Source organism: Rhagoletis zephyria, unplaced genomic scaffold, assembly GCF_001687245.7.
Source record: "Rhagoletis zephyria isolate East Lansing unplaced genomic scaffold, Rhagoletis_zephyria_1.1 Rzeph_scaffold_02445, whole genome shotgun sequence".
In the NCBI taxonomy this organism is placed as follows: domain Eukaryota; kingdom Metazoa; phylum Arthropoda; class Insecta; order Diptera; family Tephritidae; genus Rhagoletis; species Rhagoletis zephyria.
Genome location: NW_016159529.1, coordinates 49510 through 70661, shown reverse-complemented (window position 1 = coordinate 70661; position 21152 = coordinate 49510). Strand labels below are relative to the sequence as shown.

The window sequence follows — 21152 nt, the reverse complement described above, 5'->3', positions numbered from 1 at the left end:
ACTGTACACAAAACTTGCATAAATGTATTTCAAAGAGCGTATTATCTGAAGCGAATTTTCAGTATATTCCGGTGATATATCCTCAGAAATATAAAACCCCCCTAAAATATATTCCTGGGTGCGCCCCTGGTACCAATAGCCCATATAAAAATGCACAAATCTGTACAAATGTACCAATCGAGTGACACTGCCTTAAAAATTTATGCAATTAAAAAAAAATATAAAATCTATGAATTTTTGTAAAAATTTCGAGTTTTTAATTAGATTCTGAGTATGCAGTTTTGTAGCCCATTGAATTCTTCTAGAGTAAGGTACAAGTTTCAAATGGCTAAAAATTACGGTTAATTTTTTAGAATTTTAAAAAAAGCTGGAACACCAACAAAAAAAAATTGGCAATACCTACTATTCTTTAGGCGCATAATACATACATATGTACGTATTTATGCATGCGGAGCATCTTTCGCACACAGCGGAATAATGTATGTTGGATTTTTTTATTCAGCGAGCTTTAGGAAAATTGTATATTTAAAAATTATATACATATTTTATACTCGTATTTAGTTTGAACTTTAAATTTTTGGTCATTCCGAAAAATCTTTTCCACATTAAGACATTTCTAAAATCAACTCAATTTCTATTCAAATAGCAATTAAATATAGTTTTCTTGTTATCTAGCATTTTGCTCATTTAATGATATTTCCTTTCAACACTAACCTTCAATTTAGGCGGCCATTGCAGATAATTTTCATTACCCAACTTTTTGTAAAGACCCTCAAGCGATGCCTTTATCACAAATGACCATTGAATTAATTGTAAATATTTATCTCTAAGCAAGCTAGTTTTCCTTTTAGCAAAATAGCACAAAAACTTTTCTTGTCGTAAGAAATTCGTCGTTACGCTTACTTTAACCACCATTCATTTTTCTTGCTCATTCCAGCAATTCGTCGCCAACTGCCGGACTGAAGGAGTAAGACAAGAAAAAAAGCAGAAAAGGCGTCGCAAACGTCGCACGACTTGAGTACTTAAACGTTGAACACAAACTGCCGTATCATTAGCGCCAGTTAAGAGGGAGTTCATTTCGTTGCCACATTTTTGTCATACATCAACATGTGCCATGGAGAATTGCTTAGGCGGCAGCAAACGTACCATCCGAGCACAAAGGGACTTACAACAATTGAAGCAGCAATGCCAGCAACAGCCACCGAACCAGAATTTCTATACGCAACAACAGCCGCAAGTCCATCGGCAAGCGCAAACAATCAAGCAGCAACAACAACAGCTACAACAACAAATCTTACAACAACAACAACAACAACAGCAGCAGCAACAACAAAGGTTTCTACACGAGGAACAACAGCTACAAAAGGCTGCAACGCAACTGCATCAGCACCAACAACAACAGCAGCACTTGGAGCAACAACTACAACAACAGCTGATGCATCCGTTTCAGCAATTAACGCTACAACAGCATCAACAGCAGCAGCAGCAACAACAACACCAGCAACAGCGCGAAATTGCCTATCAATTGGCTGCGGAATCCGAGCACAATCGTCCTGCATCCATGTCGACAACACCTAAATTTGTCGCCAATTGTTTGCATTTTCCACCGCCGCCAGATTATCCGCCGCCACCACCGAAAACGCCAACGGCTGCGACCGCCGCCACTGTGACCACAGCCGCCACTAAAACAATGTCCACGGCAAATGTTAAGTCAGCAACGACAACGACTGTGACAACAACAGCAACAACGCCGGTTGCAAACAAAGCGAACGCCAGCGGCCATCACCACCAACATCATCAGCATTATCATCAACAGCAGCAGCAGCAGCAGCAGCAGCAACAACAACAACTACTGCCAACACATCACTATCCACAGCAACAGCAACAACAACAACAACAACTCACTGACAATGTACTGACGCACTTAGAGCCAATGGCGCCACCTGCTGTGACCACCGGCGCACACAATGCTACGCTTGCAGTGAGTGCCACTTTGACCCCGCCATTGAGCAATGCCACAGTCAACTACCACCACTCGTCGGCATCCGCGTCCAGCTCACCATCGTCCTCATCGGCCACAAGTGGCACTACCATAGGTGTCAGCCCGTATGGACGGCGGCAAGTGTTGCCGCGCTACCCCGATCCCGATCCAGACGCTATCGAGGTGTGCAACGAGCAGGAGCCCATAAACATTTCGAAAGTGTCAACGCGTCACAATAGCAAAACACTTGGCCGCGCAAACGAGCTACTCAACGCGGACGCAAAATGGTCTGCGGTGCAACAGACCACAAGTTTACAGCTGTTGCATCAACATGCGCATTCCACACACCCGCACGCACAGCATGATTACTCGTATGCGTACTATGAGCCAGGCGCCGCGATGCGTCACTCGAATATACCGCCACCCGAAATGGTACCTGGCAGCGCACACACGATACATCATGCACCACCGCCGCCAAACTCGATACGCGCGCTACTGTCCAAGGGCAGGAAGAACAAATTTCTGTCTTCGCCGGCCGGGCGGCATGCCTATCAGGCGCATTACGGGCTTGATGGCGCCATTGCATGTGATAGCGCAACGTTGCGCAGTGTTGCGGGGGCAACCAGTGAGAATTTCTACGAAGAGATATCTTCCAATGAGGCCGCACTTCAATACCACCACAACAGCCACCATCATCACTTACGGGCGTCGGGCACTTCGCATTCGGCGGGTTCGCTGAATCAATCACTAGTTGAAGAGGAATTGCGACGCGTACATAACCGCCACCATAAAATACTTGGCGAGCTGAATCTGTCCGTCGAGGCCATGTTGATGCCTGAGAGTCCGCCCAACAGTAGTCCGACCAGTAGTGAAGCGCCCGGTATTAGTGTTACCACTGCGTCGGGACAGCCAAATATAGGCGCTGTTGCTGCCGATGGCGCAGGCAGTTTGCGACTCTCTTCAACGTCGGCTGATAATATCTGTGATGCAAATCTCTCCGAGCTGCTCAGCACTGTGGGGCCCACCGATGAGCTCCTCTCGCCTGTGCAGTCGTCGACAAATGCCGCCTTCTGTGCTGCCGACTTGGATAGCGGCTTCAGCGGCAGCAGCGGCGCCAGCTACATCGGCAGCTTGCGCATACACAAAACCAACGCGGCGCTATCGCATATAATGAGTACGCGTCAAACGCTGGCCAATAGCGCAGTGCAATCCTCCACATCCTGCAATTTCTCTTATGGCACACAAAGCTGCCGCTCCTTTCAACGCTCCTCCTCCACCAAGCAACCGCCGCACCAATTGCCGCTTGACGACGACATAAATTCGGGCTTTTTGACACGCGCCTCTTGTGGCCGCCGCATACTTAATTGTGCCAAGATTCGAGCCGCAGAGGATCCAGGACCGGTGGTGCCGACTGAATCGAAAGCGCGAAGCTTCTGGAATCGCAAAGGTTGGCGCAAATTACCCGGATTCTCGACATCCACATCCAGCATTAACGACACTGGCATAACAGGTGAGCCAATTTCCATGAAAAATGTGAAAGGAGACAACACAACAGACACGAAGACGAGAACGAAAACGAAAACGAAAAATACGAGTACAAAGGCGATTCCATTAATCTGCTTAAAACGCTGACCTTAATTGGTGAAGTGTCATTTGTCAGTGCAACATTTTTACTGATGTGGTGGTGGTGATGCCTCTACTTGATTGTGTGCTGGTGTGGTGTGGAATGGAAGAATGGAATGGCGAGCGAATGGAATGAAATGGACAAGTGCGGAGTGGTATGGAGTGGCGATGAATGGAAAAAGGTGCCATGACTGGCTTGGATTGGCTTGAAGGTGGTTTTGTGGCGTGTGGTGGTGGTATGTGCTTGTTGTTAATCTTCTACTACTTAGTTGTTGTTGTGCTGTATTGCATTAGCGCATCCGATGGCGGCATTGCGACAAGGTGAAACANTGTGCTTGTTGTTAATCTTCTACTATTTAGTTGTTGTTGTGCTGTATTGCATTAGCGCATCCGATGGCGGCATTGCGACAAGGTGAAACAATTGATGGCTCTGCCATCAAAGATTTGTCTCGATTCTATAAATCATATGTGCGCGGGCCTCCTCGCGCCGTGGCGTTGACTTGAATTGAGCCAAGTCAAGCCGAGTTGAATGGTGACCATTCAGCCAGTCAGCCAGGCAGCCAGCCAGCCAGCCAGCCAGCCAGCAACACTTAATATCCGCTCAACACCGACCAACAACAGACTTGCGGGCTTAGCAACCACACGATTGTACATACATATCTACATACAATATTTATTACATACTTGCATAGGTATTTACATACATACATACAAAGGTATGTGTAAATAGAATGTATAATGGTCGGATCATTCTGTTGAACAGTTTGTCGCTGTTTGCTCTACTGTCTGACTTGTGGTGGCAATTTATAAGGCTTAAGGGATATGCAACGCTACTTTTCACTGTCCCATGAATGTAAGCCAACAAACATACATACATATACATACATATATAGATAGTTACATTTGTAAAAGCATGCACCGACACACACACACACACACACACACACCTTGTACGAGTTCATTTAGCCATTGCTTTACATATGTTATTGTCTCCGTTGTATCGTACAATCAAACGCTGCGATCTTCCTCACTTCGCTAATCACAANCACACACACACACACATCTTGTACGAGTTCATTTAGCCATTGCTTTACATATGTTATTGTCTCCGTTGTATCATACAATCAAACGCTGCGATCTTCCTCACTTCGCTAATCACACAAATGTGTTTTTGATTTATCACATTGGGCTTTTCGAATGAGTGCATACAGACGGACCGAAGCCGAAGAGCACAGGACAAAACTGAACTGCACTGAGCTGAATTGAACTGAACTGAGTGGCACAGAGCAGTGAGGCCTTTATTATTTGCGATTACATTTTAGCTATACATACTTACATAAAAATATATAAACATATACATACATACATACATACATACATATATGTATCTATGTATGTGTAAAAGCATGTTAATGATTACAAAGACTGCACTAAAGATTTAAAGTGAAATTAAAAGAGAAATGTGGTAGTGTTTTAAATCTGACTTTTGCAAATGGAATTTAAAAATTGTACTTGTAGCACTGTAAATATGAAATTTTATTGGCACTAGCACCTAAACTAAGCCATAAATTAAATAAATAATTGAATAAATATATAAAATATATAAATGCATATTTGAATGGTACTAAAATGAATAGCAATTAAGTATGTATGTAAGAAAACCCAGATAAATAAATTATAAAGAATTAAAATTGAATAGCTAAATGACTTTTTTAACATTGACTTACTTGGAGTGACATGAGAAAAGGTAATTAAAATGTTAATGACTAACAGCTGTTATCACAAGTACATATGTACGTTGGCAATATGAAGAGTTGCACATTTGTAAAGCCAGACTGCTATCAAATCTCTCAATTCTAACGAGACAACGTCCAAAGTAGCCATAGAATGCAGGAATACTCACAACCTGCGCAGCGTCAAAATGCTCCTTGACTGTTGTATGGGTCCCTGGACATAGGCACATCCCTAGCAACTGCCTAGCCGACGAGCTAGCAAGGAGGGGGACGGAAATATCAGAAGTCAGTTCTGCTCGGAATGCGGGCATACCTCTAACCTCCTGCAAATACAGCCTAACAGCGGAACTCGTTGAGGAGGTAAATATGAGGAGGGCTGTGAAAAGATTGATGTAAAGCGATCCATAGCTCTCACCCGGCTGGACCGCTCCTCTCTCAGATTAGTAGTCGGGGTAATCACCGGACACTGCCTGATGAGCATACAAGGAAAAAGGCTAGGATACCCCACCGACGATTTCAGTCGCAATTGCAGAGACGAGGAAGAGGTGGAGACCATCGAACACTATCTCGGCCATTGTCCCGCACTGGCCAACACACGCAACAAATTCTTCAACAAGTACTTTCTAGATTGTTTAGCCGATTTGAACTCGGCGAACGTACTCGACGTTTTGTGCTGATAAAACGCACTCGGCGATTTGTTTTTGTTGTCGCTGAATCTGAATATGGATGTACCTTGATTTTTCAAGGTCACCTAGAGGCCATGCCAAGGTCATCTCTAGGTCAAATTCAAAAGAATTGTAGTTCAGGTTTATTCAATGCATTTATCCCTACTTGACCTTCAAATGACCTCGAACGTGACGTGATGGAGACTAACAGACCTCGGATTCACATTCAGGGCATCGAATAACATACATAGGCATATAGAGGTTTGGTTCAATATGCAGAAACTTTTTGTTTTGTACACCTGTGTTATCGAAAATAAATTAGAATAAAAAACTTTGCATATATTGCGAAATATTCACTGTGCCAAGACTCTTTTTCGTCACTGTTTATTTTTGGGCAGTGCCGTAAATTCTGCTTAGCATATTNTAGAATAAAAAACTTTGCATATATTGCGAAATATTCACTGTGCCAAGACTTTTTTTCGTCACTGTTTATTTTTGGGCAGTGCCGTAAATTCTTCTTAGCATATTTTCAGCAAAAAAATATAAATAAACAAATAATACATTAAAAAAAAAAAAAATTATTTCAATGCAAGTATTAACCCATCTGACAGCAATAGAGCAGCCTCTGCACAATCAGCTACAGCGAGGTTATCGCTTTCATCCAGTAAACTGTGGCTTAAAGCCAACATCATCGATTTGAAAATATACGGTGGACTACAGGACCAACAAGGGGGTTGGCACGTAAAATTTGGTATAGACTCAGAGAGGTCTATCCTCATTCTTCTAGAAGACCCTTCAATCTACTGACTTAGGCAAAGTTGTCTTTATAAGCACTTTTTCGAATGTCTTTCTGACATAAGCAGCCTCCCTTTAAAATGAAAGAAATGGATAAATTAAAATTTGGTAAGAGTTATGTATAGGTGACATACTAAGGTAAGGAATAAGCAAATAGGCTAAAAACTAATTTAAAAACTCAGAGAGGCGGATGTTATCGTAGTCCAATCTGTCAATCTTGGAAAATAACAATTTTCTGTGTTAGATCGCAGAAATACTCGCAGGTTTGCTATCGCCTGCCGAAGGACGACCGCTGTTAGAAAAAACCTTTTAAAGCATTATCGCGAGTTTCGCCCGAGTTTTTTTCATCCGCGCGAAAGTCAAAAGTGCACCGGTCCTGGGAATATGAAACTCATGATAAGTTGTCCGATTTAAAAATAGCGATTTTCAATAATTCTATACCAATTCTTCGAAAAGTTGTTTTTACCCCGGATAAAATACATGGAAAACATTGAGCGCTTTGACCGACCTCTAAATAATTTTTTTTTTTCAAAATAAAAATAAAAAAACAGTAGTATATTTTTTTCGGTATAGAAAAATCCTAGGGGGTCAGAGCATTAAAATTTCGACTTTGCATTTTTTTGTGGACCACCTTAGTGTACAGACAACTGGCACTCGGTTGCATCTTGCTTCATTCTATAATTTGCCCATTTAGGCTCCAAATTTAACTAAAATTAAAGCGCTGCAATCTGGGTAATTAACTTACACGACAAATGTCACAGACAGGCGGGACAGGCACATCAAAGGGAACAGGAGAGATGCTGCTGTCTATGCAAGCAGCAAAATAAATCTGCTAAATTAATTAGCTAATTAATATGCCTTATACGCTTGTTGTTTTTGGGCCATTTTTAATTTACACTAGCAACTCAATTCAACTAATGGCAATGCATAAATTAAACTACGCTAATCGATTAGAAATTAATTATGCGACTAATTTTGTACATTTCACAATACATAGGTATGTACGTACGTAGTAGTCATTGCACAATGCGACTACTGTGGCCCAAAGTGGTAAAAATGAATTGGCGAATTATGAATTGGCGAATTCTGAAAAGGCAATTACGCAGATTCATAGAAAAATATCCAACCAACCCAAGGCAAAAAAAAAAATTCATTCAAAAAATATATATTTTTTTATTTGTGTCAATATTTCTAGAAATGGTAGATGATAATTTAAATCGGTTTTTAACTTCTTTCAGATGTACACATGTCTTTCTGGTTAAAGCCAGCATATATTCTGAATTTCATCAAAAACGGATAACGTTTACCATTGCCGCCCACTAGAGCTATGGGCGTGGCAGCGCGTCGACTTTTATCATTTTCCACATTTCTTCATTCCTAAGTGCCGAATAGCACACAAACTAAATTTCCGCGAATTTGTAGTACTACGGTTACTACTTTTGGCCGCAGCTTATATGGGGACATGCCACTGTGCGTTGCACCGTTGTACAGACAAAAACATTCACTTGTACGTGCATAAATGTGTGCTTGCAGTATATGCAAGAATTTAAAAATTACATTTAAAACAGTTTTATTGCGTTTAGTTGGTATTTAGTCGCCAAATAAGTAATTATGTGACAATTCAATTAGCGGCGCTGCATAAAACACCTTTTTCCAAATGATGCCATAACCAATTAGCACACTCGCGCACGGGATTATGCACTTGCATACTTAGGCACATAAATATTTATGCAACACTAGCCACATCATCACTAACTAACCAACTGAAGACTGTATTAAACATTTTGTCTCGTCAGTAAACATTTTCGGTGGATATGTTGTTAATATTTGAGCTTACAGTCCAGTTGACATTGACACCGAATTGTGAAAATTGTTATTACGCAAATGTATGTAGGTAGGTACTGAATATATTTATGCAAACATATACTTATACATAGATACATACATGCAATGCCTGTGGACCGCAGTACGACCGAAAGTGATTTTATTATAATTAATTGCGTGAAAATGAATGCGGCATGAATGCAATTTTCGCAATTATAGTTGCGGTTAGTTGAAATTTCGAATGACGAACATTTGCATAGACCCTATGTTTTTTGTTAGGTTGACATGAATATATTTGTTTAGGCTTTGGCAAACACCAAATTTTGTATATTTGGCTTTATTAAATTAGCTGTACTTATGCTATATTTGGCAATTTTGTAATTTTAATTAGATATTCATTTCATTCAGTTGTTAAAATTAAAGCCGTGCCGTGCCCGGTAGTTAGTTGACAGGTATAGATAAGGGCACCACTACAGAGTGATTGATAAATGCAGAAAACGCATACACACACATACATACAAGCTGGGTATTTGTATAAACATTTTTAGTGGTAAAAATCAGTAGAAATTTCAAATTAAAATCAGTAGAAATTTCGGGCTTAAAATAGTGAAAATAAGCATTTAATGCTGTATGGTCGAATACATAACGAGACTGAGATTTATTTATTACTCTATAAAAACTAAACATGTTTATATAAAAAGTCATTTTTGCAGCATCACTAAGGCCATAGCTCGCCTGAGCCTTCAGCGGCACGTATTGTCACTCGCTCGGTACAGGGTTGCCGGCGCGAGCAGCGTAAAAAAGTTTTTTGATAATAGCGACGTCACCTCTACAGGCAATGTCTAGCCTCCAAGTGTACTTTCGCCATAAAAAAAAATTTTTTTTTAAATAATTTGGGCCTCAAATTGAAAGACTGACTCTCCTTTTTTGTAATAACATCAAGCAGCACACTTGAATAATTCACACAGCAGCACAAATTGAATAATTCCCGTAAAACAAGTAGACAAATATTTTTTATGCCAATATCCAGTACCTTCCTTTGCAATCAACGAATGCTACTTAGAAGCAAGAGGCTTTTATAACCAAGCCTACTTTGGGCAGGCAGCCGTGGAAAAGATGTGGAATGCACCACAGAATTCGGAGTCTTATACAGTGTTTACGAGGCGATTGTACAGGCAACTTTTGTTTGAATGCAACAATAGCCCGATGTTAGCGGCCTTTCAACTAATCGCTTTCAAGGAAGTTGGCCATTTACTTATTCTAATTTTTGATTCAACTAATCCTAGCCTGTAAAATCGTCTCATGTAAACACCTTACACCATACTGCCAACAGCAACATTTCTCAGCCCAGCAACTTTGATGATATTTGCTCCGAAGCTGAGATTTTGCTGCTCGGTGACCAACCCCTGATTTTCACGTCTGTGAAAGCTCGCCAGTTCGGTGAGGAAGATCCGTTGTCCTTCACGAAATTGGACAGATATCATTAACCTCTTAAGACTTGGACATAACCAACTAAGGTAGATTATTTGTTATGACCTTTTTCACTTTTCGGGCTCAAGTTAAACTTTTTTTTTTTTGAATTTATTAGTTTATATTTTTTTATATTCTGTTAATTTCTAATATTTTTTAAATTTTTGGTAGCGCAATAGGCCATGGAGAGTAACGCAAATGCCAAAAGTGACCACAAATTGTCGCTATTTGTTACAAATTTAAATAATTTAAGGTACACATACAAATGTATGTAGGTACGTTCTGAAGAGGTTAAAAAGCATGAATACGTTAAAAGCATGGATGACGTTAAAAAGCACGAATAAGTCGGTTACAAAGTTCGTGACATAGACCCAATGGCATCCTTCGACTCTCCTATGAAGGCGACCTGGACGGGAAGGTAACGCCGAATAACTGCGAGGATATAAATTTTGATAGAGGTGGCTGGCAATAAAGCATCAAGATCGCAATCAGCAACCTTAGCGTACGCTGGGCAAAGGCACAACTGGGTGTGATTCCTCGCCGACCGATAACACCGATGATTTAAAAATGAATCTCACCGCCAGTACCGGCCACATAGTCCATTTTGAAGCTTATGAGGCGACAAAACCTTGGGCTTAATATATCCCAATGGCTAGAAAAGGACAGGCAGTGATGAAATTGCAGTGGGTAGTGTTTCTAAGTGGAAAAAAGAAGTGAGCTAAAAGTTAATCCCTCTAAAACTGAACTACACCGAGAAAATAGTCAGATAAATATATTTCTCTCAACACAAAATTTGGTAATTTAACTATAACTTAAGAGTCCCACAAAAACCCCAAAAAATGCAATGGAAAGGACCCATGAAACAATGGGGCATTATTATTGGAAGTCCTCTGAAGAGAAACGGATTGAAAAATATTGTTTTTCAAGAATTCTATACCACTTCTGCGTAAAAGTAGTTTTCCTATATAAAATACGTGGATATATTTTTCGGTATAGAACAATCCTAGACGGTAAGAGCATTAAAATCCTGACTTTACTTCTTTTTTTTTTTTACCACCCTAATGTGCATATGTATGTATGTTGGAAATTTCTCTCTATAAACCCCGCAAGCAGTTACAAAAATATGACGCTTGGTTATTAAAACTTTTAAGCTTCGCAAACTATGTACTTCCAAAAATGCACGTGAAATTTTAATAAGCTGTAATTCCCAGGCAATTATTTTCAGCTCATTTCATATCCGCTTGAAATTTAAGTAAGATAATACTAATAATCCTGTTAATTTTGATCGATATTTGGCTAATTCACAGTTAATGCAACTTAACATGAATAGTCCTCCACAAAGCGCCCGGCAAACCGGCGCATGCTGATTGTCGCCAACGGCTATCTACCAGCAATGATACATACATATACAATAGTTATGTATGTATGTATGTGTTTCTCACCACATTAAGGTGTGTGTGAGTTGGAGAGGTGTCTCACATTGGCGCCTTTTCCTTTGGGCATTCGATACCGTATTCGCTTTTGCAAAATTAATGCAAGCCCAGTTAGCTTTGAATTCATGCAATCGCAATCAGCTTTTGCCCTCCTCCTCCATGTAATTTTAATGCACTGCCGCTTTAGGAGATCAGCCACCTATGGAATTCGTATCAAATAAGCGATAAGCGATTGTAGAATTTTAGAATAATGCCAGTACTTATTGTTGCTATTGTAGTATTAAACGAACTGCGGCTCCCAGTTCTCATGGATTGCCAATAGAAATAGACAGCAGGCAGCATCGCTGTTGTTTTATGCAGTTGTTCCTGTTGTCTATGTGATAAAAGTTGCATTGCCCTCCGGCCAATTGCGAATGCGACTAAATACCTATGTATGTATTTATGTGTGTGGCTGAATAACTTTATATGTGAGTATGTACATACATACATATGTATGTTTTTTTCAACAACGCCTCGCGAATTATTTTAGATTATATTTTACAATACCAAATTGTATTTACGTATATGTTTTTTATTGTTGTATTTGGCAACTGAAAAGTTTTATTAGTAATGTTTAGCCGCAGTTTTGTAGCGGATTTACCAACTATTATTGTTCCATTTGAATATAAATTGCATTTGTGCATTCAATCGTTCGGGCGTTCAATTCAACAGCTCTGCTCAGCAGCTCAGTGTATTGCGGGCATGGCGCGGCGCAAGCGCAGTGTCGTTCGCTGGCTTTCTACATATCTATTATTTATGTAGAGCTATTCATTCAGTTCGGTAGTTTGGCATTTTGACATTCAATTTCGCATTCATTTGCTTTAAACGAATGTCTGTAGTTATTTAGTTAGTTGATTCTTTGGTTGGCTGGATTGGTTATTTGTTCGCCGTTTGTTTGTTGTTTGCCTTGGCATACAAATATGTATGTACATACATACATACATACATATATACAGTTGTGTGGGAGTAGATAGCTGGTGCGCACATGGTATTACCACCCAGTAACCCTAGGTAGTTTGGCGGCTTGTGTATTTTGCGGAAAAGGCATTTATTTACCCGCAATTAATTGAAAATTGTCTACACATTAAAATTGTGAATCCCAACTACATAACGCACACCGTCTTCAAAAGTGGCGCAACTCAAAATGACATGTTCGTCAGAAAACGCGAAAAACGATTTCGTAGCACATGCTAATAATATGGGCAAGGCTGGCTTTACCTTGAGTTTTTTCAACGAATTATAACAAAAATTTACTCCAACTTTTACTCAAAGGTAAATAGTAGCTCTGTATACATTTTGAGTTCATAATTTCAAAAATGCCAAATTTTGAGTTGTGTCACTTTTGAAGAGACCGTGTGCGATATGTAAGTAAAAACGAAATGTAAACCATTTGGCATCGATACGAAATGCATTAAGCGCGCATAAATATTGGCATTATAATTATTTGCTATTTACTTAAATAGAATATCTATGCTAAAGTGTTTGTGAATTTGGCGGAATTTTACAGCAATTTTTACGAAAGAGATTTCTGTAAGTGAAAAGTGATTTCATAAAGGTTCACTTTTCGACTTTATTCTCCTCTGAAGGACTATTTCAGTCCATTTAAGATTTTTTTTATCAACTGGTTTAACAACAATAATTTCTTTTATTTTTTGCCAATTGAGCGGTTTGTCGCGAAGCGCGCTGGCAAAGAATTTTGATTTTTCGATTTTGGTAATTAGAAGATACAAAATACTTTTGTAGTACAAGGTCTGGTGAACGAGTTATAGGAAAGGTATGAACTTCTTCGAATTAGTTTTAAAAAATTACCATAAAATGTATGTAGTTCATATGTAATAAAGTTCATAAATAAGTAACTTTACGTGATTTGCATAACATTTTTGAAAACAATTAAATAATAATAATAATTGTTAAATTTTTTGAAAACAAATTTTCACCAACTCTGTTTATTTCAATTACAATACAATCTTTTTTCCAAAAATACCAAAAATCCTATGCCCTCCCTGTCCATGGTGATGGCGTCGAGGGTGCCCTGCCTAGCCACCTGACAAGGTGTTCGACACTGTTTGTCATTCCACGCTACTAGTGGTCAACGAGGTCTGCTCCCTCATACAGGGACTATAATACTGATCAGCGAATTACATATCTGAGTGGTCGGCAATCGTCAAGTCATTTTTTTTTTGAAAAACAATAAAACCCCAACAAATTTATTAGGCGATTCCACAGGGTGATGCCCTCTCTCTACTACTGTTTAACTATCAAATTTCGAAGCTTCTCCAACTACCATCTCTTCATAAGCTGACCATAGTTCGATATTGGCGTCCAGCAATGGAATTGATGACCAGTGATCGAGTGGGGTGCAATAACACCATACGCTATAAGGCCACATGGTTTCTTTATGCTGACGGCTTTTTGCCAAAAACCGTTTTCAAAGAAAATTTAAAAAAAAATTAACGTCAGTTTTGCAATCGCTTAAATCTTGCACTTTGTCATACTACAATTTAATGCACTACAAAATTGCATTCTCAAAAAAAGTCTAAAAAAATTTTAAATTTACTCAACTTCGGTGTAAAAAGAATTCAGATTAAGCTTAAAAAAGTCAATCGTGTCCCAATTTTTTTTTACAAATACCAACACATCTTAATTCAACTTTGAATGACGTCCGTTTATCCAACCTTTCTCTTTCATCCTTCGAATGAGTTTATAAGCAATGAAATAAAAAGGGTGAGAAAACACCTTTCCAATGACACCCGTTAAGTCTAAATCGGAAGAGTTTAGGTTCAGTTATTCAAGTTTTTCTTATACCAATCTTTGAAAAAAGTTACAAAACAGCATCAAAAATCTCATCACTACGATTCCGTTAATTTTTTTCAAATATTTTTATGCAAATTTTTTAAGCTTAAACCGTTTTATTATTTGAGGGGATTTAAAAAAAAATCTTTAAGAAACTATTTTTATTCAAATGCATTTTTAGAGGTATTTTCAAATCGGTCCAGCTCACGAAAATCTTAAAATTTTTTCGAAATATTTTGGTGGACGTCTTAAAATATAATAGACTTTATAATTCCAATGGAAAAATAGTATAGATTTTTTTTGTATGGGGAGTGATGCAGTTTAATGTGCATATACCCGCAGGGAAAGCTACTAGTTGCGAACTAGAATTCTACCGGTTTGCGTTTCAGCCAAACTAGTTCACGTTCTATCCTTTTTCAATGTTAGCGACTGGTATTTTTAACATTGCGATGTCCTACGAGATGTCAATTGTCAGGCTATGCATCAGCATCTACTAGTATAAATACTAGTAGCATCATACCAGTTGATGAGATAGTCTGCCAATTCATGCCCCGTGAAAAGCATAAGTTGTGCCTTTTTGCTCGCGACGCTCCAGCAGTCACAATGGCCGACAGAGCAGAGCACTCGCATGGTTAGCCTGAGGTCCCAGGTTCAAATCCGTTCGCAGGGAAACTTTTTTATTTTCTATTTTTTATTTTATTTTTATTTTTTTATAAATTAATTTTTTTGTTTATGCTGTTTATTGTAATTTTTAAATTTAATAAAATAAAATTTTTGTTTAATTTCTTTGTTTTTATATTTCTTCCTAAATGCTTTTTTGCAATGCAATTAGATTTTCAAATTTGTTATTTATTTATAAACTGAATAAATTATTTTTACTTACATTTATTTAACTTTAAAAATCTTAACCACCTCCAAGCGGCCTCGAACGTGCGATTTAAGAACCAGAGCCAGTAGTCTTCACGTGACGCCACAGCCGACATTTTTAAGAAAAGCAATTCATTGCGTTTTATTTTTGGCTTTGGCAATTCAAAGGCAGATGTCGCTGATCGCCTAAGTTCTTCGAAATTGTCGAACTGGTAGGCACATAATAGTTAATGAACTAGTATTTTTTCAAACTGGTTTGGCTTTTCACTGCAGGGTACATATAAGGAAAAATTATAGTATCGCAGCATCAATGCTCTGTTTAAGGCAGCCCAATACTCACTTCTCATTTATACTCCTTATCATTTGATGTCGACCGGTCAGGTTCTACCCTTATCAATGACAACAATCACCTTTCCTGCGTTTTTGTGTGCAACCAATGAACTTCCCGATTGCATTAATAATGAAATCAAATATTAATTTATTTATCTACCTAATTAGTAGCTGGTGAGAGCTGTCGCCAATGGCATTGATTGAATTGATATGTGACATTCGCAGTGACTTACTATAACATCCATTACAAGCTAAATAAATTATATAAATGCCCATGTGCATTGCAAGTAAATATGAAAATGCATTTATTTTACATACTATGTACATATGCACGAATGTATGAATGTGTTGTAAGGTATGTGAGCATAAGTGGAAATAAATGTAGGAACGCTTAACTAATTTTGAAGTGAATTGCTTTTTATTGGAGTACAATGCCGCCTTTGACTTGATGTCTGGGTACTTTCATACTTGTGAGCATAAGTAAATATTTTACGGTACTATGTGTGTTTGCCTTATGAATGTATGTATATATGTATGTGTGTTGGCTGCAAATAAATGTAATGACTTTCCGCGGTTTCGCATGAATAATTAGTATGGCTGAAAAGGTAGAGCAGTAAAGTTATAGTAAACTTGATGGAAGTCGAAGACGAAGTCGTTTTGCAAGTGTGCGCTCCATGTTTACTTAGGCACGTACAAATACATACATTTGTTTATATGTAACTACGTAAATATTTGTATGCCAGGCAATGTTGAATGGTTGCTAGCTAAAATGTTGTGGCTTTCATTTTACATCCGCATCCATTTTTTCAATGAAATTTAATTTAATTCATTTTCATTTAATTAGGAAAGTTCACACACAGAAATACGAGTATAAGTATTCGCGCTTTTTGCCGCCCGAAAATTTTGTTGTTGGTATAGTATTACATGCTTGAGGTTGTACAAAATTTGGCTGCACATTCGCTTGATTACTTTGTGTCTGAATGCAGGCATTTTTTTATTTGGTTGGAGTTTTGAGGTTTGTTTTTTTTTGGGGGGGGATCTGGAATATAAGACTGTTTGTTCCTTTCGCAGAGTGGCTGCAAGCCAAATTAAAATCAGCAGCGCAATTTACTGATGATCTATGTAGTGTGTTTGTATGTATGTATGCTAGGCCGGATCCATTTGTATGGGAGATTTTTTTGACTATGCGGGTAGGCTATACATATGCATATATGCATGTAATAGTATTCTACGTGTGTTTAAAATTAATTTGGGGGTTTTCGAATTGCGAAAGTAGGGTTCTTTCATTGGCGACGTTTTGTTTTGCTGTTCCTAGTCTCATAAAGAGGTGTTCCAATTTTTCACTCTTTCCTATATTTTAATAAAAAAACCGCGAATTTTATTTATTCTTTGAAATTTTTATAATATTAACTAAAATTCAATAGAAGTAACAGAAATAAATGATTTCTTCGGAAAACTTCCTTATAATTTTCCCAAGAATACTCATATGCCATACCCACATAGTGAAATAATTTTCACCCATTCTAATATACATATAAATTTTTGTGTTGGGGTGCACGTACGAGTGCTTACATGTACATATGTATGTTTACTTACGGTCATAAATATGTCGGTAGGTATTTACCACATCCGCGTTTTCCGGATTCTATTTGCCGTAATTATAGTCTTCCTATATTTTATTTTCATATTTGTTTTCATTCCCCATTTTTTGATTTTTTTTGTCCTTCTACTTTTTTGTTTTAATTATAACTATAAAAACAGAAATGTATATGTATGTAAAATGCATACTCTCAGGCGTTCACTCACTTGCAATACTACTAGGCTGCCAACTATGCGACTACCCACCCACCTGCCTGCTTGCTTGCCACACCCGCCCGCCATCAATCCACTCGCGTCGCAAACTTCCCCAACAACAGTCATTCATTTAACAAACAAACGGGCAACACGTTGTTGGGTTTGGCAGTTTTAGTCGAGTTATTATTTCATATTATTTTTCATTTTAACCAGCTAAATAGTTTTTCACAACTACACACATACATACGTACATACATAATAAATCGGCCCAGCGCGGCATGACGCACCCCATTCGAGCAACAGCGCTGCCACTTGGCAGTTCGTTAAGCCGAATTATTTAGTTTTTACTATCGCTGTTGTTATTTTTTTTTTCTATTGTAATACTTGCTTCTGGCTTGCTTCTATTAAATACTGCACTCAAACATATATTCATACATACCAGCATGGACACATATGTATGTATATTTCCTTGACTGCGGGGCGAATCCTTATTTGTACGTTAGTTGCTCATACGCCATGGTGAGCCAGTCAAATATGTGCGAGCGACGCGTTTGCAAGGCGGGGAGCAGAGCATCAATAAGCTTTCACGAAGTTTTCTGTGAAAACTATATAGCTTACTAGTAGTGTGGTCAGTGAAACGCTATATAAACAAATTTAGTATGTCACTTGTTTATAAACAAATTCAGCGGAGACGTTGGTAAAGCCAGTAAATAACAACAAAGAATAACTCATACTAGCCAAAACAAGTAGGGATAACAAAAACAAAAACGCAAAATATGTACGCGAATATACATATGATTAAACAAAGAATTTAAAGCTAAAGCGACCAGCAGCGAAAAAAATTGTGACAGGCGGTGATTGAGGCCGGAACAAAAAAAAGGAAAACTTCAAAAGAACGGGCAAAGCTAACAACAGATTGTGCTGAATTGAGCTATAGTAAATGCCTATTGTTGTTGGTGTTGCTGTTTGTGTGAGATCAGCAGTAAAGTAATAACATATATTCACATATATGAACATATTGTTTAACATATCGTCCCGTTTCTGCCTTAACCTCGTATCTGCAATAGAGGTATTTTAGAGAGTGTAAGAAAAAATGCTTAATTTCTTCCCTTAGAATACAATAAACTCATTTTTTACTTAATATTTCGGGTTCCACTAACAGTAGTAAGCACCCTCATTAAGTCTCTGTTCTATTTTGAAATAGTGTGACGCTTAAACAACTGTTATAAATGGTAATATTAGTTTTCCCAAAAATTGTAGATACGTGGTTAAGGCAGAAACGGGACGATATATGTATTAAGTATACGATTTGGTTGGCTATGCAAAGAGGGTGGTCCCGATGTTCAAACAATTAACTTGCCTGCATTTCATTACAAAGTAAAGAGTAAAACGAAGAAAAAAGGAATTTTCTCAGCAATGCTGGATTAACTAGCTAGGAGCATTGCTCGAGAATCAAGTCTAGTCGATAATTATAGATGCCTTCTTTTAGAAAAGTTACGATCAAATAACATATATCACGGGAGAAGCGTTTTTAACTATTTTTCTCTTTATCAATAAATCTTGCTACATAAATAAATCAACCTACATACATACATACGTATATACATTTTTCAGTTGATTTTGAGTAAAAAAAAAGCTCACTTGAATTTTGTCAGAAAAATAACTTATTTAGTCCAATATATTCTCAGCCTTTGTTAGAACTCGTCATTCTGGTTTTGTTTAGTGGCTCATGTCTCTAATCCTTTCCCAATCCATGTATAATCCCTGCTAAGTAAGAATTACGAAATTAAGTAGTAATGATTAGATATAGATTGGACAAGGATTAGAGATAAGCGGCCCTAACAGTCCGTCTTGAGTTGTGCCGTTAGTGAGTAAACAGCACTCAAACTATAAACCTTCCGTTGTTCTGTTTTCGGCTTCCTTTTATTTGTTTAAAATCTACGAATAAATCTAAGCAAGTTGTTGGTTGCTAAAGCTCTGCTGTTCGTTTCCCAATATATCGTTGTCAAAAGCTTGATACCAAATCCCTATAAAGGCGGAGCTGAGGTACAAAGAGTGTTCACAGTCCATTTTTTTCCAAGACAGAGAGGGTGACCAGTCAGCAATCCCACAAGCCCATTCTAGCCTAATGGTAAGATTTCTAATTATCAGGTACTCCCACGTGACCCAGAGCTAAAAAAAATGCGATATGTTTACCCACATAAATTAGTCTCGACTTACATTGACAATCTAGTTAGGAAGTAGTCAGAGGTTTGGCCGATTTTCTGCAACTTGGCTACCGAAAAAAAAAATCCGGTCCATAGGAAGTAGCATAACTCACTAAGGTCTTAAATTTTTCTAAGGCTAATCACATAATTTCAGATGTGTTGAAAACAGCGAGGGAAGTCCGACTTCCGAAAAGGAAAACCAGCCAACAAAAGTGAGTCTTAACTTCCGATAATTCCCCTTTACTCATTAGTGAAGACACTTTAGGTTCTGCTAATCCGATACTTTACTTGATGCCAGAGAAACATCAGTATGGCTTGCCGTATGGTGCGCAGACCCACCATAGCACTTAACGTATCAACAGTAACAGCCCTGCAAGGCCATTCTTCTGGTAGCGCAGGACCCATCAAAAGCGTTTAACAACTGACTGATCAGCAGTCATCAGTATGTTTTCTAAATCAAGATGGGTGGTGTCCTGTCAGCCACCAGAGCGAGTTTCCTCCATCTCATATGCTTACAATTCTTCGCTATTGACGTCCGGCAATGGGATTGATGACCTGTGTTTGGTCGGTAAATGGCTATGTCTCTGAACTTTCTGGCTTCTTCATTGCACATAACCTTTTATTTTCCTCTGCTACGTTACCCCCGGCATGTCGAGCAACAATTAGACATTCATGTCGAAGAGCCGTCAATGGCTTCTTCAGAAAAAGTAATGGTGGCACACTATAATGGGCCTGTAAAAGATTTAGAGCTCTGTGAGAGTGAGGGTAATGAAACCGTATAGTCTTTTGCTTTTGGTTGGGTTTGCGGAAAGCTCATACCCACCACATATTCAATAATGGTATTCGAATTCCGGCGAACATCTTTGATATATACAAGTATAAGTACATATCGTCGTTTAAAGTGCAAAACCGCGTATCAACAAAATGCAAAACCGCGCATCAGCAAAATGCAAAACCGCGTAGGTGAAGTTGTAGAAATTATTTTCTAGAGCGTAAAAACACTCATATTTCAAAATGGTTCCCTTTTTTATAAAGCAATCGCATATCCGCCTAGTATATTTCAGGACGAATGGATAAGGATTGAGCCAAGAGCTTGTGTGAGCAAATCCAATTTTTGGCAGCCAATGTCAGTTACGCGGTTTTGCAGAATGACGATACGCGGTTTTGTACTTTAAACGACGATATGTATGCAGGCCAGTGACAAGACAGGCCTCTTTATTTACACACACCTGAGCGTATATATATACATAACAGAGTTGGGTAGATATTTCTTTTAGTCTTAAATTAATTAGAAAGTAGTAAAAATCATACTTTCGTATGTGTATTTTGTTAATGTTACCCCAAACCGGATTGCCATTTTAATAAAAGTATAAATATTAAAAAAAAAAATCTAGGGGAATTGCTTCCGTACATTCAACCCCGCTGCGACACACCCTGTTTGCACGCATTTAAGTCAACAACATCACCAATAACTAACACCAAGTGAAAGCGCTGCAGAAGAGTGGAAATTAAAGCACGATTGGTTGGAGCAGGCAGTCCTAAATATTGTGATATTCTAGTGGAATAACCGCGCTGCCGAGCCTGCCGTTGGCTTTTGC

General features: G+C 38.5%; 1 protein-coding gene across 2 annotated transcripts; it reads left to right on the top strand.

The window, feature by feature from the left end:
• The first annotated feature begins 941 nt into the window (after positions 1-941).
• LOC108366913 (box A-binding factor-like) lies at positions 942-3737 on the top strand. Of its 2 annotated transcripts, XM_017621404.1 has the most exons (2): positions 942-1378; positions 1421-3737. In XM_017621404.1, the coding sequence occupies exons 1-2, from the start codon at positions 1115-1117 to the stop codon at positions 3611-3613; spliced, it is 2457 nt and encodes an 818-aa protein (XP_017476893.1). In that variant the 5' UTR covers positions 942-1114; the 3' UTR covers positions 3614-3737. The 2 variants fall into 2 exon arrangements, with proteins under 2 accessions (XP_017476893.1, XP_017476892.1); XM_017621403.1 differs by having other exon boundaries at positions 942-3737.
• The last annotated feature ends 17415 nt before the right edge of the window (positions 3738-21152 follow it).